Source organism: Drosophila tropicalis, unplaced genomic scaffold (assembly GCF_018151085.1).
Source record: "Drosophila tropicalis isolate 14030-0801.00 unplaced genomic scaffold, ASM1815108v1 contig_694, whole genome shotgun sequence".
In the NCBI taxonomy this organism is placed as follows: Eukaryota; Metazoa; Arthropoda; class Insecta; order Diptera; family Drosophilidae; genus Drosophila; species Drosophila tropicalis.
Window position 1 is genome coordinate 4843222 of NW_027173176.1, and position 23599 is coordinate 4866820.

The 23599-nt window shown below is 38.9% G+C and overlaps 1 protein-coding gene across 1 annotated transcript in view; it reads left to right on the forward strand.

The window, feature by feature from the left end:
* The window catches only part of LOC137579395 (uncharacterized), a 66330-nt gene that overhangs the window by 26674 nt on the left and 16057 nt on the right, over nt 1–23599 (forward strand). Inside the window, 11 exon segments of the mRNA XM_068293139.1 lie at nt 12287–12537; nt 12651–12932; nt 14258–14369; nt 16277–16464; nt 16781–17310; nt 18457–18944; nt 19074–19194; nt 19813–20023; nt 20610–20759; nt 21620–21741; nt 23241–23333. Of these exon segments, the coding sequence (XP_068149240.1) occupies nt 12289–12537; nt 12651–12932; nt 14258–14369; nt 16277–16464; nt 16781–17310; nt 18457–18944; nt 19074–19194; nt 19813–20023; nt 20610–20759; nt 21620–21741; nt 23241–23333 (2546 nt within the window). The 5' untranslated portion in view covers nt 12287–12288.

A 23599-nucleotide genomic window follows, 5' to 3' on the forward strand; every position in this document is an offset into this window, starting at 1 on the left:
TTAATGTGAGAATGATTTTTAAATGTGTTAAATAAGGAAGAACAATGTCTTAAGAAAAAAGGCAAAATCTGCTCTTGTTTTGTCAGTTTCTGGTATGGAAACAAAAGAGATACATTGTTTGATAGATTGCTATTGTCGCTATATCTAAAATATTAAAGCGGGATGGCCTTTATTCAAGTTAAACCTTAACATTAAAATAAATCTCTTTTTTCTGTTTTAAGGGATCTGAAATTGTAACAGAAAGAGAAATCTATTCGTGATAAGGATACCAAAAATATCATTCCAATGCCCAAAGTTAAATCTATTTAAGTTTAGCTGGAACATTTAACCTTTTAACACGTTGTTGACGACTTTTGTTCAAATTATTGTATGCAATTCAGTTAACATGATGAACAAGTTTCTAGTTTCGGGGTATTGTTTGACAATCAAAATAGCGAAATTATTTCGCCCATTATGTCAAGTGTAATGAGCTAAATAGATATTAATACATACATATGTATCTAGTTTTGTTTTTTTCTGTTTTACTTTTCGGTTTTGTCAATCGGCAATTGTTTGTTTCGCATTACAGTGGGTTAGTTGTGACAGTTTATATGATAGCTCTGAGGCCGTCTGTGGCTGATGGTTTTGTTTCACACATTTGTATCATTCTGCCTGATTTGTTGTTGCAACAGTGAGTGTGTGTGTGTGTGTGTTGAAGCGCGAGAGCGCGCGTGTGTGTGTGTCGCGCTGCTTTTGTATTTATTAATAACAAAGTAATCAGACATTGTAATCTCCTCACAAAGCGTATTACATGCTGTAATAACAATGGCAACCCAAAACACCTACCACACCATGTCAAACCAGGAAACATTCTCCTCCCTTTCATTTGCGTTCTCTCTCTACCCATCTCTGTGTTTCACTCTGTCTCTGTCTCTCATACTGTTTGCCACATTCATAGCCGATTTCAATGGCAGATTTATCTCTCCCGCTGACGCCGATATAGCCGCCTGCTGTTGGCTGCATCCTTGCTGAATCCTTCAGCATTGTTGTTAAGCGCTTCCGGCTCAAGTACCACCAGCAGCAGCAGCAACAACAACAGCAAGCGACAACAACAAAGCTACAGAAAATTGCTTCTGTTTTCTGTTTCATTTGCTGTTTTCGAAAATATTTTTCTCTTTCTATCGCATATTCGTTTTGTTTTTGTTTTGCTTTCCCTTTTTCTTTTTTGTTTCTGCATTATTTTCTAATTTTTCGCTTCATTTGCTTAGGCGAGAAATTTGAGCCGAATCATTTCTGTATTTCTGTATTTTTGCATTTTTAATTTGACTTTTGATTTGCGCTGATTTGCTGCTGACTGCCGCCTGCCTGATTGCCTAATCAGTGTTGTGTGGGTGAAGGAGGTGAGGAGAAGTGCCCAATTGCGGCACATTGCGGCGCGAAGGCGTGTCCTCTTGATGTCCCGTTGGCGTGTGTTTATGACTGTTGTTTGCCATCAAATTTGCCTCGTATGTTTTTCCAATTTCCTATGCAAATTGCCAACAATTCCACTTCTTTTGGTGTCAGTTCTTATACTTTTGTTTGCCCAATCATTGTTTTTCCGGGTCAAAGTAATAAGCAACAAATTAAATTTTCACCATCTAACTGGGCGTATACGTAATAAACGAAATACATTCTCATGGTCGCTATGACACGAAACCCCAAACAAGTAAATAATTGCAATCTAATTTTCGCAACATTTTTCATTATAATTCATCGAAATTTGCATTCGATTAGACTAATTTGAATACAAATTAAAAACAATTGAAATATAAACAGATATTTAGTTGAATCGATGTGCAGGACACAAATTTCTTGAGCTCAATATCAAAGCTATCAGCAAATGTCGCTGATATGGAAATCAACATACGATTTAGTTTGTATTCTTCTTTGTGTAGAAAACAAATAATTTAAAAGGAAACATTAAATTTCTCACACTTCTCTAAGCCCTTTGCTTTTAACCTCTTTAATTTCGTTTTTTTCTTCTTTTTTGATTTTAACCAACCTTTGGGCTACCAAATAAAAAACACGCAAAAGCAAGCTGTCAACCAACAACAAAAGTAACCCGCCAAGTAACAACAAAAACACCAACAACAAGTAACCACAACAAATCAGTTTAATTTAAAAATTTTTTTCTTTACGCTCGCGCTTTGTATGTGTGAAAAAAGGTAAAGGTTTTTTGTTTTTTTCTTTTATGCCAGAGATCCAACAGCAACAGAAACGCCAGCATGATAGAAACAGATCCAGTTGAACGAGGGAAAGTCGTCAAGTTTAGAATGTACAGTTTGTAGGAAAATTATCAATACTATAAATAACTCCAGATCGTCAGAGATATACTCGTAATATAAAATTGAGTATGACTAGCCAGACTATGCCAGTAATTGAACTAAACTAAATGGATCTGTGGGTAGAACAAGATTTGGAGATTTTACTAAGCAGCTTATAACTCTCGCCACTCAACCAGCCTTCAAAACACTTATTTGCTTTTCGTATCTAATAACAACACGTATAATAAAACCGAGAATTTGTTTCAAATTGTCATTATATCTTCATGAGAAGGGTTTCAGGTTCGATTGTTCATTCAATATTGACTCGAAAAAAAAATGTTGCATACCATATGGCGCAAAAATTTCATGTCAATGAAAGATAAATAAATCACTTTTTAAGAGTCAATCATTGAAATCTGAATAAATATCAATTGTACGCTTTCGGTTACAAAAAGCATAGGAAATAACAATGGAAAATGCTGCTATATAAAATTGTAAAGTTAACCCACGTAAAATTTATAATAATTATTTGAGATATATTTCTTCTTCGTTGCCTTAAACAAGCATTTCATTTTGGCAGCAACAATGTGAACGCTTTTTAAAGTTAATGTTATTCTTTAATGCATACGAAATGTTAAAATAAATAATCATCACAAAGACTAACACGACGATACAGGAAAAGAAACAGAAGCAGTGGCAGAAGCAACAGTAGCAGCAGTGAAAGCTGAAAAGCGAGTAGAGTAGCAAAAAAAAAAAAGAAGTTGGGAATAAGAAAGAAGAAGCGACCAAACTCACGCCTCGCATCCCCGTGTAAGGTATGTAAAAATAATACAAGACATAAATTCTAATTTTGTGTTGCCGAAGTTAACATAAAGCAAAAGCAACCTTCTTTGTCCCTTGGTCCTTGCTGCTTCCTTTAGTCCTTGTGTCTCTCTTTCTTCTTTATTTTGGTTGTGTTTGTTTTTTTTCCTTGCTTTGTTTTGTATTTTGGTAACTTTCTTTTTTGGACTGTTTTTGCTTTTAATTTCAGTTTATTCATAAGGCAGGCGACTACAAAAACAGCAGCAACAACTAAGCACTTAATTATTTAATTATGTTGCACGACACACACACAAACACACACACACACACACGAATATATTGTCCCCCGCCAACTCATGCTTCATTTGGTCCATCGACTCATTTTCCCTCTCTCTTTTGCTCCTAACCACGAAAGCTGCGTTTTTTGTGTTCTGTAGCCGGAACTCAACTTTTGGGCTTCTGTTTGTGTGTGAGTGTGTTTGTGTGTGTGTGTTTGTTGGTTTTTTTTTCGGTTAGATGTGTGAGGGACGGGTATCTACTACACCCTGTGGTTCTCACTTGATGTTGCTAGTGTTGGCTTGTTGCCTAATGTCAGCTTGTGGTGCACAGTGCACTTGGTTTTTGGTTTAGTTTCATTTCCGTTTTGCCAGCGTTGCGTATGCGTAATATGAAAATGTTGCTTGAATTATTAAGTATACGTAATGAGCTAGTAAATTTAGTTGCCACCACATACACAAATACCGCACACTCACACACAGCATACACCTGACATGTTAAGAGATAAAAATGCTGTTTGAATGTTTGAAGCAGGGACCAAGACTGGGGCGGTGGGCGGTTGGGTGGTAAAGGTTATATAGTTGGAGTAGATTTTGTGGTCTGAAGCGTTTAGCAATTAGTTAAACATAAAGTTTATGTTATGCTGGCATTGCATGTTATCTTTCTCGTTCCTAATCCCCCCGCATATTTGTATTTTCCATCTCTCTTCCACTTCCCTCTCTGCGTCTTCTGGCATTTGGCTAACTTTTTGGAGTATATACGCACTTACATATATTCTCTGGTATCTAGGAATTATTGTGGATTTATGTCGGCTCAGCAGTGAGCAAGTTTTTCAGTTCATAAGTTGAGCAACTAAATGACTAAATATCTGGTGTCAGGATAGGAAGGGGATTTCATTCCAAATATTTACTTATTCTTAGGCTTCGGGCTATAACTTTATAATTAACTTAATGTCTTCTACTTAACCAAGTGGAAGCTTATGAAAACATAAAGTACATACATACTTGCATGTAGTTTAATACATTTCGTTTAACACAACTATTTTAAATCAAATTTAACTGAGTAATGTCTCAATATCTACCAGCTTGATTTTTGAGCAATTTGTTATGAAATTAAATTAAATACTTATTGAAAGTTAAGTGTACAGTTGAAATAGACAAAAAGGAATAAAGGTTTCTCTTTAGATTGAGTGTTTGTCAATGCTTTAATAGGATCCTTTTTGTCCTCTTTAATCTGTTCTATTTGCTTTGCCATGTCTCAAACCATATTTTGGCTTGAGTTTCATTCTTTTGGGAAAGCGTAAAGGAAAAGGTCTCTTTTTTTTGTAATTTCGAGAAAAACCTAAAACCTTTTAGTGGTCCATTGAAATGGCATTGTATATCAATAGCATTCGGAACGAATCGGCACTTGATCAGATACACATGTATGTATCGTATCTGGCTAATTTGTTAGAACACGTAACTAATTAGTTACCGTAGACAGTTGGCGTGTGATTAGCATTGCTGGTTGGGCAGACGTTTTCCTTTTGTTCTCGATATGCCCAATTTATGTGCTGTGATATCGCCGACCAATTAGTAATTGAATATACATTTGTGCATGTATGCGTGTGCGTGTGATTGTTACAATATCTTTTAAAAGCCAAATCCAATCAGCTGTTGAGTGCGTTAATTTATTCATGAGTTTTTGCTAGATAAAGTTGACTGCTGTACACCCTCAAGGTCATCTCTGAATTAGTGCCGAACCCGAAGTTTGGTTTGCAGTCCACGCACGCATTGGATGGGAGACTCTGTTACAAGCTGTCCTTGCCAGAAGGATAATGGTGCCAAGCATCCAACCAAGAAGTCGTGAGAGGGTTTTTTTCCTTGTTGAAATCAAAAGATGTGTGGTCCAATTTGGTTTAATTCCATCGGGCATTAAAAGATGGAGATGTTGCCTTTGGTCAGCAGATGGTCTTGAGGTCATGCCCTTGAACTTGTCACTTGAATTACTTTGCAATGCCACAAATACCAATATTGTCTCTGATTGTCGCTCTCTCACTCTCTCTCTTTTTCTCTATCTATATCTATTACCATCTCTGTCTCCCGTAGTTTCTAACCGGGACTCAATAAAATTTCACAAATATTGCTCATTGCGGCTGCCGTTTTCCTGTTAGCCCGAAAATTGTTAAACAATGAATTGAAAAATGTTTTTGTTTTACATTTTGTTTACTCTCTCGTGTTGCCCATGAAAATGTAGAACAACAACCATTCAACCGAAGCCACCACCCCTTCCCCTACCCCTAACTGACCCTATATTCTTTGCCCGTATAATAAAAATAGTGAAATGTATAAACAATAATAAATTGTTGGGTTTATTGTGCAGTCGCCGTGCTGTATCGAGAGTCCGTCGCGAAATGCACTCGAAGCGAAATTTGAATCGAATCGAATTTTCACCAATCGGCTAAAGTTGCAAAGTTAGCACAATTGATAAACTATTCGGATCTGTATGTGGTCGGGGTTGAGAGACAGAGAGAGAGGGAAAGAGAGAGAGAGAGAGAGAGAGAGTGTGTGTGTTCCTATTTGTTGAAATACCACAGAAATTTTTAAACCAATAAGGCCAAATAATAGCTAGAAGGCACAACAGAAAAAAAGGGGAAAAGCAAATCCGGGGAAATCCGTTTTGCGAATTGGTTGCTAGCGAAATAAGTAATTAAATAATTTACTTTAAACATTACATTAACGATAATCGATTAAATGAAAAGTAATTTAAAAACGTAGCTAAAGGCATAAAAGACAATACTAACTGTTGATGCAATCGCTTGACCAAGAGTAACCAGCTAAACGATCACTTTATACTAAACAACGACTACTGAAAGTCACAGTGTTGTCTTGGTTTTGACTTGATGATCATCTTGACCTCTCACCTTATAGACCTGGACTCCAAGCCATCTGCAGTTGCCTTCAACTTGTGATGTCTCGCAGCCAAGACATTGAAAGGCGAAGGTTTCCTGTCGGCTAGCTGGCTGGATGTCTGCCAAATCGCCACTTGACATTGGTTCTTGGTGTCATTGTGGCCGACTCAGAGTCGGTCTGTGCGTCTGTCTGTCTTTAAAGTGTGCCAAGAAACTGCTGGGGCAATCCTCTGCATCTGCTTCTCGTCCTTTGCATAATTTTAATGAAATTGCATGAATGCAAGATGAAAGAAAGAAAGAAACGGGGATGGGGAGTGGGAGGCCTAGGAGGTTGGGGCATGTTGTGCTGGTCTTCTAACCGCAAACTAAATATGCAAAAGGACATGAGAATAGCTAAAGGCTCATTGAGTCTCAAAGCCATATATGCAGGGCATGTCCTGGCTGGCAGGAGCACAGTAGAAGAAAAACGCATAAAGGATAATGGATTTAAAAGGCAAGAATAAACACAAAACAAAACAAAAAAATAGGAAAACAAACAATAGAGACTAGTGACTACGAACTGAGTCTATGGGGCGTAGAAGAGTGTAGAAATATGGCCTGTTTGTTGTGTCTGTGCCTGTGTATGTGTGTGTGTGTGATTCGGGCTTTTCTTTAGCTGCCTTACAATGCATTTTCCTGCCTTTCCCTTGGAACAATGAATGAACGAATAAGGGGAAAACCATCTCCGTATGGACTAGAATAGACTGGGTTAAGCTCCACCCAGAAGAAAAATGCAAACGACGTTGCAGATGGAGATGCGGATGATGCCGCTTGCTGCTACTGCCGTCTTTTGTGTACAATATCTGTTTGCCTCCCTTCGCCCCAAGGCAATTTGTCTCTTTTTGGCTCGAGTTAACTTGATCATGTCACAAATTAGTAAGTCATCTTGGCCATTTTCCTGGCATCCTTAGATAAACCTCTTCACCTTTTTTTCCCCGTCCTCATTGATATCTTCTGCTGAACTAAAACTACTGGCATTTATTGCCTTTTACTTAGTACTTCCTCTCTTTGCTTAGCCAACAATTCTGTTTACTTTTCATATTCAATACAAACAGAAGCGGAGGCAGTGGGGGTTAGAGCATTACATTCAATGCCAGCCCAAACTTTGCAAAATTCATTTGCCTTAAGTACACTGCTTTCAATTACCCACAATCCTGCGATTACTGCAGTTAATCCTTCGAGTGTGTGAATTCCATTTACCCCCTTTAAGGCCACGCCTTTGCATTTTACACTTTTATTGCTTTAGTTTATGTTGGGTTTTTCTGTGTTTTTAATCAAATTTATAAGATAAACAAAATGTATATGGAATTTTGTGCATAGTTTTTCATTTGCTAAGTTTGCCTTTTGCCGTTTGATTTCCTTGCCACAAGCACACTAAGAAACAGGAAGAGGCTAAGCTATGCGATTGATAGAGAAAGAGGGAGAGAGAGAGAGACAAATGTGGGAGGTAGATAGAGTTTTCCCAATCCCAAGGGTATAATTTTTCATACTCACCTAATGAATTAATTTCCATTGCAAATTCCTTTTTTGCCACCTATTCGCATCAAATGAAATGCAAACAAATAGCAAAAGATGATGATGCGTAAACAAAAATGGTTAGAGATGGTGGAGGGGGGTTGGAAAATGTCGAATGTCGAAAAATGGAAGAATAAAAATTGAACAGTTTGCCATGGGGCTTAGTGGTGGGTGTGAAGTGAGGGTGGTGTCGGTGGGACGTGGTGCAGACGAAAATGTGGGGCATAAAAGAAAGGAAAAAACAAGGCAAAACACATGGTAACATAAACAATTCTGTCTGCGGCTAAAAATATATGGAAATTTAGTAGTGGAAGTGAGTAACTATATTTAGATGGGGGTTCAAAAGGGTTGCCAGCGGGGGAAGCACAAGTTCTCACTGGATAGATATGTATGTTTATGTGGCATGGCAGGGAGTGAAGGGGTTTGAGTGCTGATGTTAGTCGATGGCAGCAAAATGCCAGCAGCTGTTTTTGCCCAGTTAATGAATGAATATGCATGAGCAAGAAGAAGGCAACAGCAACGGCAGCAGCAGTAGCAGCAGCAACAGCAACAGCAGGAAAGTGTGTGAAAGTAGCTACAATTTCTCACAACACCCCTTCCCAGCCTGTTCTCCCCTCATTATCATCCTCTTTGCCTCTTTGTTTTTTCCACTTACACATGTCGCCTTTTTTGTTGTTCCATTAATTTGCTGCGCTTATCAAATATTGTTTCTATTTTGTTTTTTTTTTTTTTGTTTGGCTGTTTCTTTATTATTAATTTTTGGCACATGGTAGAAAAGTTTTGCTGTTTTAGGTTACGCTTAAACTTTTTTTTTTTGTGGTTTTTGGTTTTGTTTTTGTTTATGTTGTTATTGTTGTAGCCACAATATTTGCCAGACCATTAGCGCCATTAACATAATGAATTGCCATTGAACTGTATGACAGTTTATAGAGCTAAACGAGACATTGGAATAGATATAGATATGGCAATAGATACCAATACATACATATGTATGTATATGTACTTGTTTGTTGAGTGTGCAAATGTTTGTTTGTTTGGCTTTTACCTGGCGAAGCCGCTGACATGACAGTGATTAACAAGCTTTTTCTAAGGGATTTCTCAAGCTATATTCTACATTTTCGAAAATGTGTTAGAATTGACAAGATGAAAAATTGGAAACAGTGAAATGCTCTTTCTACGCTCACGAAAGTTAACTTTAAAACAGATTTTAAAGATACTTGGCTTAAAGCCAACAAACGTACAGTATTAATTATGAAGTATGCAATAGAAATAAAGGAATAAGATAGGAAAGCGTTTGTGACAAGTTGAGTGTCTAAATCGACATCATTGAATGTATGTTAAGTGATGCCTCGAAATGTCCTTTGACTTTTGGATGCCACATCATCGTCATCATCTATTCATTCCAACCCATACCATCCCATGCTGATGTATAGCAAAATTCTCAGCCTTATGGTAGGGGTAGAGACCAAACAAGGATGAGTGAGAGGAGGAGAGAGCATGTTATGGCTAATTAAATCAGCTGCTTGATTTCGTGATTGTTTGCCAGTTGTTTGTCAACTTGAGTTGCGGCTTAAAGAGCCATGAATATTCTGTATGTGACATTTAAAAGTCCCCCCTACCATCCCCACTCCTACACCCTTCCAACGCCACCAACTTGTTATCCACACCCGTTTTCATAATATTTGCCATAAATATTTAATACCAGATACTAAGCCTATTTGATGCTGACATTTATGAGTGAGAAATTTCCTCGTTTGCCGCGATTCAACAAGAGCTAACAGCCAACACAGCCAAAATGCCAGCCCCAATGTCTTCCTGCCTTCTTCCACCTTCCTGTCTGTCTATCTGTCTGTGTGTGTCAGTCAGTCTGTTTGCTTTTTTGTTGTCTTCTTGTCATAGAAACTAAGAACTATTTGGCATATGTGGGCGGGTAGGGCGGATTGAGTATCGTGTTTTAGCAGACTTCCTTTCTACTTTATGTCTATTTTTCATACATCTACCAACTACTACCGTATGCAAAGAAACTTTCTTTCCCAGACAAGACTTTTAGTGGCTTTTCAGTCAAAAGAGTTTCCGATTTTAAAACATGGCCCAAGAGAAGAAAGTATGTAAGTTGTAAAACAAAAAAAAAAAAAAAAAAAACGAAGAAAAGAAAAACGAAAAACAGATTAAGGTAAAATATTGTGAGGAGTGGCGTTCAGTTATTTTGATGTTAAAAATCATGTGAAAATTGATATATTATATACATACATCTACATATACAAAAGCCTTGTGGTAAAAATTGATAAACAAATTGAAATTATAAAGTGTTTCATTATGGAATTTTAACCTTCGTCTATAAAATTCAATTAAAAATACTTGAAATACTTTATGAAATATATGCATACATATATGTATGCAAATGTGTATGATTGTAGTTTATATTACGATCTGTCTGTCTATATGCCTGTCTATCTGTCTGCCTGCCTGTTCTCTCTGCGTGTGGTACGAAAATTTCCATTTAAATGGGCAAAAAGCAGAAATGAACATTTTCCAAATGATTTCTCAGTGAATGGGCAGAAACTTGAACTGATTCATGAAAAATTCGCTTTTTCTACGAAAAATTAATTTCCAAATAGTTGATTTTAGTGCTCTCAGTTGTTGGCGGTTACTTGTTTTTATTTTCTCTCTTTTTGAGCTAGATGCTCTTTTAGCCAAATGCCAAAAGGGCATATGAGGGCAAAAAAGTTGGCCATAACATTGAAAATTAAATTGCATTTTTTACCTGTAAACTGATTGAAATTGGCTTTGAATAATCTGTTTTGTAAAAATGTGAAGGGGAAATATAAATCTTTGAAACACAGTACAACTTTCTAGTAAACTGGACTGCATGTTTATTGTAGTGTTTTTGTTTTCAAAGGGTATTGACAATTCGGTGTCATGGTTTCACTTTTTTTGTGTTGTTATTTCCCACTTTTTCACAATTATCTGCTGACAGTTGTAATTCAATAGGCACCTGGTTTTGTCTCTCTTTCTCTCGCTCTCGCTTTCTATGTCTGTCCCTTTTGCCCTATCTTACTCACCCACTCTTTCAATGTTCATTGTACTCATTTCCATTCCATTTTTTGTTCAATTTTTCAATTTTCATTCGTTCGTTTTTTCTCGATTTTGTGTGTGTGTGTGTTTTGTGTTTTTTTTTTTATTTTTTGGCAACAAAACAATTTGTTTATAGCACGGCGCATTGTGTTTTTGACATATTTATGCCGGTGGCCGGGCACTTGTGTATCCTCAGTACACCCAACACCACCACTCATCACCCGCCAACCCACAACCCACCGCCCGAAAGCACCTCATCCTTGAATTTGCCACGCCTCTTGCTTATTTTTTTTAGCTTCCTTCTTCGTTTATTTTTTTCCTCTTTTTTTCGGCTGCACTGCCTTTGGGCCAAAAACAAAAGCTGACAAAAAGGCAGGAGCAGCAGCAGCAGGAACATCGAAACAGCGGCACCGGCACCGGCAAGGCAAGGAGCTGCCTTAGATGGCAGCGACATGGCCCCGGCTTTAAGACTTTGCTCCAGTCCCGAAAAAAAAACGAAGCAAAAGTAGAGGAAAGTTGTTTCCTTTGCCGCCTGCGCCTTATTGTTGTGGGTTCTTGTTGTCTGTGGCACAGTTTTGTTGTATTGTAAAGCTAATAGAGACACAAAGAGGAAGCTCACATATTTTTGGGAGCACTAGGATTCTTGTAGTTTGATTCTCATTATGTCAAGTTTTCAATATAGGATTTGTAATACCGAATGTTAACAAAATTATAGAACTTCGGATCCGATAATCGGATCAGGTTTCGAGCCCTATAATAATTACTATATAGATTAATTTCTTATATTCTTTTTTCTTCAAAGACTTCGATTTCAGCTGTTAAGCCTTCTCTTCCCGATTTTTTCATCTGTTTGCCTAAGTCATTTCAACTATTCTAATCCTTTTATATTGCACAACATATTTCATTTTTATTAATGGCTTTTCTTTTCAATGACCTTTTTCCTTTGAGTTGGATAGAAGTAAGAAAGTGTATATAGATTTCGCTCAATTGGATAAAAACCCATTTTGCAGCCTTAGCTCCTGGCTAAAACAGAAGAAAAAAAATTAAAAAGAAAAGAAAAAGAACCTGAACGAAGGAAAAAAAGAAATCCTCTCTTGCCGGGTTGTTGGTTCTTGTTCTTGTTGTTTTTGTTGGGGTCTTGCGTGTCTGAAAAGCATTTCGTGCAAGTTAAGTGGGCCGGGCCTTAGAGAAAAGTAGATACGATACGATGCGATACGATATATTTATTGGCATTGTCAGTTTTTGTTTTTGGCTTGAAAGTAAAATCGAATTTATTGTTTTAATGCCATTTTGGCTGTCGCCGTTTTGTTCGTTGCTGCGGCTGTCGAGCGCAAAAATTGGCAATTTGTTTAGAAATTAGCGCGCTCTCCTTTTCAACATGTAAAATGAAAATCAATTTTCTTTACAGAAATGAGCTCGACAACTGGAGCTGGAGCAGGAGCAGGTGGTGGAGGAGGCACCACCGGAGGCGGCAGTGGCGGTGGTGGCAGTGCCAGTGCCACAGCCACAGCCACTCATATCTTTCGTTCGTTGTCATCGGAAAGCCAGAAACGAGAATGGTCGAAGCGACTTTCCCTTAGGGGAATGCGACATGGTGGTGGTGGTGGTGGTGGCAGCGGTGCGGTTGCCGGAGGAGCTGGTTTATCAGCCAGCAAAGAGGTGAGCTAATTGACCTGCAAATACAAATCATTTCTTAACACTTGCCACTCTTCTGTCCTCTTCTCTCCCCCACTACCCCTAAAATGTATCCATCCATTCCGTTTGCCATTTAGGAAAACAAGCACAGAAAATTCTTTAGCCGTTCAGCTTCATTGAAACAGGCTGGAAGCAGCAGCACGCAAACCTCCATGGAATTGCATGTACCTGGTCAGTCATCAGGCGGAGGTGGAGTTGGTAGTGCTGGAGCGGGAGCTGGTTCACCATCATCGACAACGAACCAACAGCAAGCGCTAACACAGCCATCAACACCCAAGAAATCCAATTGGGAGGTGATCGAACATTTCAATACGAATGCCAAGGGAGGCAAGGCCATGGTTAGCAGCAGTTTGATTGCGGTGAGTCCCCCCAACAAGAAAATTGAGTAGAGGGAGCATGAGTTTGGACTGGAATCGCATAGAGTGGAGTGGGCTGTGGATGGTGGTTTGGCTGTGGATTGCGGTTGGGATTAGGATTGTGGCATCAATTAATTTACGCACCTAATGGACAGAATGTCGCTGGCAGACTTTGCCATTGATTGAGGGGGGATTTAAATATTTAATTTAATTTGGTTTGGTATAACAGCAGCAACAGGATAAGGACTAGGTAGGGAACAACAGCATCAATAGAAGCAACCGCACCAGGTGGCATCTAAATTTAAAATACAATTTACTATCAACCGAAGGAATAGGGCTTACAGCGTTAACAACGAAATCTACATACATACATATAAAGAGAGTTAACAATTGGAAACCGCAACACACTTGTTCTGTCTGCAGAAAAAATTGTCCTAAGAACTACGAACTGAGACGAAAATTCTTTGAAGTGGCATGCTAAACTATGGATGTAACCAATTAGGACACAACTATGGTTAATGTGAGAGAGCATAAATTTTGAAATGAAAATTGGTGTCATAATTAATTTACAAAACTTCACAGTGTTTCACTGAAATAGTATAGGAGTTAGTTGGTCCCTGTGGATTGGTTTTAACAGAGAGACCAAGACACCTGCAAGTGTGCCCAGCAAAACATTCAATGTCCTGCCCAAATATGTATACTATATAGTATATACCTATATTTGTATGTATGTATGTATATGGAGCATTTGCGAAAGTAAAATGCCAACTTGCACAAGGGGACACTTTACAACCATGTGGATGTAAATGTATGTGTGTATGTGTGTGTGTGGGAGTGTGTTTGTGGGTGTAGGTACATGAGTTTGTATTTGCTCTTCGTTGTCAAGAGTCAATTGAAAAAGTTTAGCAGAAGGAAAAACGCAGCTCTGGCATACAAACGCTTGGCAATTTGTTTAAAAATGCCGCGGGGATGCACAAATACGCATAGAAAGAGTGAGACAGACAGACAGAGAGAGAGACGTAGACAGAGTGGGAGAAAGTTCAGGGCAATTGTATATACATATGGTTGTGTGTGTCTGAGCGTGAAAAGAACGTTTAGTGGCAATTGTATTTAAGAATAAAAAACCATTGCATACTTATGAGGGCAAGTGATAATAATAATTCACTTTCACATTTAATGGCAAGTCCATTCCTTTATGTGTAGGTGTATATTCAGGTTAATGAAGGATAATGACAACTTTATTTTTTTTTTTTTTAAATTGCTTATATGCATGTTCAGTTTTTATAGTTTACAATGTGCGTTTATTTCTTTCTACTTACTTTTTACAGGCCGGCATCACGCGCTGTAATATAGATGAATCCATGGATTCAACAAACTCCAGTTCCACCTGCCACAGTCCCATGATCTATCAACGTGATGAGGCCCAGCTGTTGCAACAAAGTAAGTGGAAAGAAGCAGAGGATGTGCGGAAAAGTGAGAAGCGAGTAAACATTCTTGCGATTAGCTGGTAATGGACTCCAACATCTTCCATTCAGCTCGTTAGATGGACACGTTAGCTAGGACTAAGGGGCAATAAAAATGCCAACACGCATGTCACTCATCCCCTTACACAGCTCTCCGCGCCCCCTTTACAACGCCTCAAATGTCACAAGTTGATTGTCATTGTCATATTGAATTTGACGAGGCTATTTCTTTCCTCTCAAGCTTAGTCTCTCAGTCTCCTTCTGGTCTTCCCGCCCAGTCTTCCAATCTCTGTCGCCCATTCTCCCAATCTCATACTCAGATTGGCATTTCTCTCACATTTCATCCACACACACACACACACACACACACACACATCACATCAGGCACACTCAAACAGAGGCACACACATCTTTTCCGTTTTGGTTTTCTTTGCTTCTATCCCCTTTCTTTGCCCCTAAATCGTGATGTGTGAGCTATGTATGGTTGCCTCGGTTGCCTTCGGTATGCCTTCTCTAGTTTTTCGTTTTGCCCTTTTTTCCTCCATCATTTTCCTTTTCTTTCTTTTTTTTCCGATTTACTTTTCCTATGAAAGCAATGGGGTTTGCCTTTGATATACGCAAATTTCTATAGAAAATTTACATAATCACGTTTGGCATTTATTTATTGATGCATATAAAAACATATTTTCAGATGTGCGTATGTTGTGTTACTGCCTCCCGCTGGCCCCTCCGCCCCTTAACCAAGAACCTAGTCCTTCTCTCTCTACCATTCATTCAGTCGATTGTTGTTTGCGGTTCGCATTGTGGTCACTTTTACAACAAGAGCAACAAATAAAAGCCTGGTAGACGAGGGGATGCGGAGGTGAATGGTATGGGTGGTTGCGGGGTCAAAGTGACGGGGACAGTTGAATGATTTTAATATGCCGATTTGGCTGACATTCTCCATTTTACAATACAACATTTTATGGCATTGTGTGTTGCATTTTGAATCAAGGTTGCTTGTTGCTTTTTTTCTCTATCTTTCCCTCTCTCTCCCTCTCCCTGTCTCTGTTTCTCGTTTCCTTCCTTCAATTTTCCTCGATTCCTGTATCCCCCGGATCACCTCTCCCTCGTTTTTTCTCGTTTTCTTCATAAAATGTCAGACGCAGTCAATGGCAGAAAACATTGTTGAAGATGTCGACAATGATGACGTTAGAAAAGTCGAACAAATATATAGCCCCTTACAAATCTACAAGAAAAAAAAAAAACGTATATATACCTAAATATTATGTATTTGTGTATGTGTATAAGACGTTAAGTGAATTTCAATGCGAGTTGAAAAAGAGAAGTGAAAGAGATTTTTGGCCATTGTATTGTATGCTTTCATAGTGAAGTTAAGTTCACTTATCAACATCGGTTGAAATAAGTTGAAACTTGGTTTTTAAAAAGCAATTTCGTCTTCGGCAACGTAAGCTAGAACTTTAGTGATAGTTCTGTATAACACTTACCAACACTGTTTACCAATTGAACCTTCTTCTTGCCATGACATGATAAGACCACAAACAATTAAATGCACATTAACTTTGAAATTACGCATAGTATTTAACCAACTGTAAATAACAATTGTAAATTGGAATTAGCATGTCGAATTGCATTTACAATACATACAAAGGTCCTCCCGTTCTGCCATGAGCTAGTTCAGATATGAATGGATAACGTAGGAAGCCACATTGTAAATCTGTTCGTTCCAGCTCCCAGCTTGAGTCTGGCCACAGTGTAATTAATTTCTGGTCTTCGTCTCAGCCTTCGGCTCATTCATAAAGCTAATGCATATTTATAAGGACTTTGGCTCACATTACCACAAAATTCAATTTTATCTGCTTGTGCTTTCCACATTTTCCACAGGTGAATCTAATGCCAATGTTGAGGCGAATCATTCAACTAATTCGACTGGCGGAGGCGGCGGCGGTGGTGGAGGAGGAGCTGGCGGAACTGGAGGTGGCGGAGCACTTAGTCCTAGCATATCCTTTTGGTTTCGCTTGAACCGCATCATTTTACGTCTCTGTTCGACGCACCAGTTTAAGAATCTTCAGGTAAGTAGCTTAAGCAAAAGAAAGCTTAACAGGAAATCCTTTTTCAAGAAAAGTTTGCAGAAAGTTTTCTTTTTTTTTTTTTGTGGTTGCATGATTGTTCTCTTTCCGCATACCCTGCCAAAATAGAAGAGTACTTTACTATCGAATCAAAATAGAACCGAGTTCAATTAAACATATGTTGGCATTGCCCCATCAATCGACACGGAATCAAACTATGATTTCTCTCTTGATACATTGTGTGTTTTCAATTGATTTTTGATTTGATGTTCCCCGTTTTAATATGCAAATTCCTTGACCTTATTTGTTAACATTGTAGGTGGAAATGCTATATCAGCGATATTTTTTGCGCATGAATCAAAGTAACACAACGCATATTTTGGCCCTTCTATTGGCTCTCATTTTGGCCCTGTCGTGTACTCACATAGTTTTTACCACATTGCAATTGCGTCGGACGTTTGCAACAAACTTTGCCCCATCCTCATCCGCGTCGTCGTCAACGACATCGTCGTCATATGCAATAAAAATGGAAAGCCTCTATCTGGACATGAATGGCACTGCCGGTGCCAATTCCACATTTATCCCACTCAACACCATGCCTTCCATGGTCAGTGGCAACTTAACGACAACCGCAACGACGCCAACAAACGTTCAACAAATTGCCAATGGCAGGAATTTCAAGTCCAACCGCGACCTTGTTGATTTTGATGTTGATGTGGATGTAGATGCGGATGCGGATGATAATGTTCGCGACGACGACGGCAGGACCAGAAGGCAGAAACGGAAACATTATCGACGACGCCTCCACAAACATCGCTATAAGCAACATCATCCCCCATATCGAACCAGGTGAGCATCCATCCAACACGAGAAGCAACCAGCACCAGCCTAGCCGCTAGATTGATGATTTAGTGCTTAGGGTTTGGTGTTTTTGGGGTTTTAGGGTTTGGGGTTTGGGGTTTTATGTTGCGTTTCGGTTTCGGTTTTTGCGTTTGCGTTTGGCATTTTGACAGCCAGCGCTTTGAATGGCCTGAAAGTCAGCCCATCAACCCACCGTTGTCGGTCCATTCGAGCCGACCAACAAACGACCGAACGCCCAGGAAGGCGAACTTAAATTTTATGATTTTTGATAGACATTTTGAGGTTTGCAAATCAAAAATAAAGCAAACCACGGCGAAAACTTCTACGGCTTAAAGTGAAAACTTTTTGCCAGCGAAAATGGGAAGCAAAGCAAAAAGTGAAAAAGCAGAAGCTGAGGAAAATAACCAAACCATTGAAATAATCATGGTCGTAGCCAAAGGGGGAGAAGATATAACTACTCTGCTGGAACTATAATATATTGACATGCTTATTTTAATTTTTGTATTCTTCAGTCATAAATTCATTCTCATATATGTACATGAAACAGAAAGTGTTAACTTTATGAGCATTTACTTGTGAAAGCGTAGATTCTGTAAGACAATGATTTTAGGTCTTCTTCTCATAGGGCAAAATCTCAGCTAAGATAGTAATGGTTAGAGGCAAGATGCCGATTGGATATTATTATTTACTTTTCCTCATGCAAAACAAAAAGTAACGTGCATTGGCTACGCTTGTGGTGAGGTTATTTCATGAATTTCTTGGAATTTATGTGGTGAAATTGTTTGAGTAAAATGTTTTATAATTATTTTTATAAGCAACTTTTGGCAATGTTTTGCTAAGAGTTATATTGTAATCTTCTTGCTCTTGGGCCTTGCTTCCGAAATAGAAATTGAAGAATAAATATGTATGTATAAATATCTTTTGGACAGTCGCTTGTCATTGCCAAAGTGACAAATTGAAGTATCAAAATGAAAAGAAGCTAACAAAAGTTATCAATTGATGAAATTTTCATTTACATTTAGATTTATTTTTTTGTATAAATATTTATCAAAACAACAAGATGGATAGTTATATTAAGGTGTTTGTCTGTGTGTGCGTGTGTGTGTTTGCCCTCAACCTCAAACTGAATTTCAGATACAGAATGCGAGCAAAACGTAGTCAAAATGGGGATGTGAATGAATATGAAGCTTTGGTCTTGGCAGAGGAAGAGAATGACCAAGACCAGGACCAGATGGCCATGGAGTTGGAGAAGAAGGCTCAACTGATTGTTGACATTGCCCGACTGAATGCTGATGTTGAGCCTGATGCTGATGCCGTTGACGTTGCCGTTGCCAATGCTGATGCTGACAACAAAAACGATGTTTACATTGCTGATGGCATTAAACGCATTACGTATACGCCGCTTGTCCACCAATCGAATACCAACAAAAGCAGCTACAGTAACGGTAGTAACATCGAACGTGATGAAGTGTTCAGGAATACATCCTCCTCGAAAGTTGATGATAATTTGGACACTTCATTGACTTACTACGCGCACATTCTGTCATCGGTGATTACGCAAATTGATGAGTCTGTGTTGATTTTTCTTATTGTGATGCTAATCTGTGGCATTGTCTATGCATGTGAGTAGCAAAATTTCATCTACAATTGTTTCCATTATAGTTTCTAATTATATGAAATTTTCTACAAACACCAACATAAACACCAACACCAACACCAACTTATCCCCCCATTCTAAAATATTCTCTTAGTTCTGCTTTGCATACTCTCAAAGCCAGCAATGAATGAAATATTCCTTGTGCTTGTCTCCTATGTCATTTTGGGCACATTCCTGGCCATTGAAATTGCCGTTAGCTATGCCATGCAACCCAGGTTAGTATAAGACATACACACAGACAGACACACACACACACACACACACATACAAACATACATACATATATCATGCATAGAGTGATAGAAAGCGAGAGAGGAGGAGGGAAATGTCTTTGCAGCTGTTGCCTGGCAGCCAGAAAATTAATCATTTACGGCTCGCTAATTGCTTACCCAACAATCCTAACCGGGGAGGCAAAAAAAAAAAAAAAACAAAACAAAAAAACAGAAATGCCAGGGCAACGGACTGAAAGCAGAAATACAATTGCTAGAAACCAGAAACAGCTGCCTTATCAAGGACCACAACTCCTTTAACCATTAGACATTGGATGTAGGTGCATCTGAATGAGAGAAATCTTACACATAAAAGGAGGCAATTAAATGTAACAAAAATAGTCATCAATTGCCTGTTGTTTTGATATAAATCAAAAGTTATCTTTAAAGTGCTTTGATTTATACATAAATGCAGAGAGCTTTCTTACTCGACTAGCCAAGGAGATCAAAAGAAAACATTACTTGCCATGACAAAAACAAATGTTCAAAGATCGAATCTAATATGAATTTAGGATGAAGTAGGGATTTAAAATTAAATATTCCATGTTTTCTCTTCATGTATAGCAAATCCTTCAATGGCAGCTCGTGCTGCATCGTTCTCATCTATATGACATACACGATGTTGCCGCTGCGATTGCGGGAGGCTCTTATCGGTGGCATCCTGTTGAGTGCTGCACATATCTATACCTGTTTGAGATACACAACCAGTGCCAGCGAGCAGCAGGACGATGAATTCCAGTTGATAGAGGCCGATACAGGCGTGCATTGGCAAGAGGTGAGACAAAAACAAACAATAAAAAAAGAAGAAGCGATGATTGCAAATTTACCTCCCCGTGGGAGACAAAAAAGGACTCTGTGGATGGCTGCGTTTTTTTTTTTTATTGTTTATCAACAGGTTCTGGGTGCCACAGAAACCAAATTAATTTGCTAGCCAAACAAAGGCAGTTAGCTTTAATTGAGCGAGATGACTGTAAGAGAGTGGGCAGCGAGAGAGAGAGAGAGGGACGCGGAGGTGAGATTGGTGGACACAGTTGTTGGCAGGCGGCACGTGTCTGCTCAGTGCCTATCGAGAGAAAAACATAAATAAATGAAATTAAATTGCCGCAAAATTGAATGAAATCGAGCTGCTGCTGCCACCACCCAAGAGGCCATTTGTGTCCTTCTGTGTCCTCCTTTGTCCCTTCACCGCGGACTCATCTCTTGTGTTGTGTTGTATCCTGTCTTGTTCCATGTCCTCTTCTGAATCATAACTGCCATTTTATTGTATTTATATCTTAATGTCATTAATGCTTTCCATTATATCATTTTTTGTTGTTTTTCCTGCTCTCTCTCTTTATCCCTCTCTGTCTTTCTTCTCGCAGCTGCTGTGCACATCGGTGGCTTTGGTGTTGGCCAATTTGACCGGTATATACACCCATTGGCCCAAGGAGAAGGCCCAGCGCAAAGCCTTCATAGAGACGCGTCAATGTATCGAGGCTCGTTTGAGAACTCAGCGAGAGAATCAACAGCAGGTAATACAAAGATTTCACACTATGTGTTGTTTGCTCTCTTGCCTCATCATCATCATCATCAACATCAAAATCAACATCAAAAACAAAATGTGCATCAAAGAAATGAAAGTCAGCGGGGCAAATGATAAAGATTTGCCTTTTGATGCTGCTGCTGCTGTGGCTGATGATGTTGGTGAGACGACAAACATAACAAAGGAACCGTCAACCCACGCATCAACGTGCTGGGCGTGTAGAATAATTTAGGAAAAGTCTCCTTTCTTGCTGGCAGTCAGTCAGTCAGTGACTATGTCAGTCAGTGGTTCAAAGACGCGGCAAAACACACTTGCAAATTGGGGGCCCAAAAAAATGTTGAAATTAAATTTTCGCATATTCAAAAGTCTCTGTTTCGTTCTCTCTAACCATTTCTCTCCATAACTTAAACTCCCAAGGAAAAGCAAATGTTTTATTTACAAAAGAAAGTCTTTAGGCTTGGCAATGTTTTTCAATCGGATCCAGATAATGTGGTAAATCGTTTTCATTAACAATGGAAATTGGAAAATAAATTTTTAATGTCTTGAGATCTTTTTGCGATTTAATTGAATTATGGCCATGGAGAGAAAGAAAGAAGGAGTGAGAGCAAAAGAGCATTATCCTTGGCTACGCCACTGATAAATTTATATACATATATGTATATGTACATATGTATGTATATAAATGGATACCAAGTGAATTCTTGTTTACTGTTGCTGCTGCTGCCTTGAACTTGAATATCGGCTCCAATTCTTATGCTACGCATTCTGAAACCATTTTGTACATTTGATTTTCAACTTATTGTTGTTGCTGTTCTGTGTTGTGTTGTTCTTGTACTTGTTTCTCGTTAGGAACGGTTGCTACTCTCTGTCCTACCCCGACATGTTGCCATGGAGATGAAGGACGATATTGCGGGCCAGCCACGTGACACACAGTTTCATAAGATTTACATACAGCGCCATGAAAATGTCAGGTGAGAGCAACTACTGTGCGTGTGTGCTAAGTGTGTGTGTGTGTGTGTGTGTGTGTGTGTGTGTGTATGCTGAGTGTGTGAAGTGTGAATTTATTTGCATGCAAAGTCAATAAATTGTTCAGCTGAGAGTCTTTCTGTCTGTCCCGCCGGCTGCCTGCCAGAGTGTGTAACGTGAGCAATGAATTTTTATGCAAAAAAACACAGGAAAAAAAAAAACTGCACAACTCTTCTGCTTTACCTTTCTTTATACCCCCACCCACACATACACAGGCACACAAAAACAGACAAACACGCATACGCATACTCCTCAACATTCAACGCAGTTAGCGAGGCATAATAAAGCATACTTTTGGGAGCACCTGTTTGCTTTTTTTTTGTGTTTTTCGTTTTGTCTTCAAAGGCGAAACGCTGTGTACTCTGCACGAGAAAGATATGGTTTTGTTTTGAAGCAAATAAGTGGCTGCCACTTAAGTTAGATTGATGATGCATTGATTGATTCCACATGAAATACAATATATTCATATTTACCCATACATTTATTTACTTTTAATGGCACTCATAAACATAATTCTGAATCAGCATGAAGAAAACATTTGTTGATTATTGTATTAGATACAATTTAGAATTTGCCTAACCAACCAGTCTTTGATAGTTTCAAATATTAAGTTGGACTGAGTGCTACAAATTGTTTTCATTACTTCAGGTCAAAATCTAGATTTCGAGAGTAATTGGAATGATAAACTCTTCGTTCACTTCTAATATGTATAATATTTAAGTGTATTTATATAGAGTATTCAAACGCAAGCAATCTTCATACATACATACATATACATATTTCATTTTGAACTCCCGCTTTTGTATTAAATTACGCGCTGAGCCCGAGCCTGAGCCTTAAGCCGTTCTCAGTTACGAGTCGTAAAATCAGCAAACAAAAGTAAAAACTCTGCTAATGTGATGCTGTCGTCATTTTCCACCTAAGCGAAAAAGGATTTTCAATGTTGAATAAATAAACGAACAACCGGGAGATGTGTATAGAGGGATTGGGAATGGCGATGGGCAAGATTGTTGTTGGGTGGAAAACCCCCTTAAAAGTTGACAGTTGCCAGTGCAGAGTCTTTAAGCCTTAAAGCTTCTTGCCGATATTATACCCGGCTGTGGCTTTTTTTTTTTTTTTTTTAGTTGAATATATTAAAAAATTCCATTGAAGCAGCTGTGTGGAAGGCACACACTTACTCACAAACACACACATACACACACACACACTGAGACCCATCACATAACAACGCATATGGTCCAAAAAACTATGCCCGTCATTGACTTTATCAACATCGACAGACAACAGGCAACCGCAGATTGTAATATGCGTATTCTCCTCTATCTTCTCCTTGTCTTTTTTTCTTTGCTTCGCTTTGACCTCCCACTCTTTCTTTCTCACTTGTTCCGCCTACACTTACTTAAACTTTCTCCACTTTGTTGTTGTTTTCGGTTGTGTTCTGCAGCATTCTCTTTGCGGACATTTGCGGTTTCACGAGCCTCTCGGATCAGTGCACGGCCGAGGAATTGGTGCGTCTGCTCAACGAACTTTTTGCACGGTAAGTTCAGAGATGAATGATGATGGGTTGGGGGTTTTGGGTCGGGGGTCGGGTTGGAGTCGGAGTCGAGGTCGGGTCGGAGTCGGGGTCGGGATGAATGTAAAGACAACCTCAGGTTCGGGGCATAATTAATGAAAATGTCCCGACCTGCCTGCCTGGGCTTCTTGCCTGTTTTTGGGCTCTCGTTTTCTGTATGTGTGTGTGTGTCTGTGTCTGGGTCAAAGTTCTTGCCTCGAGAAAAGAATGCCAGACACACACACACACGC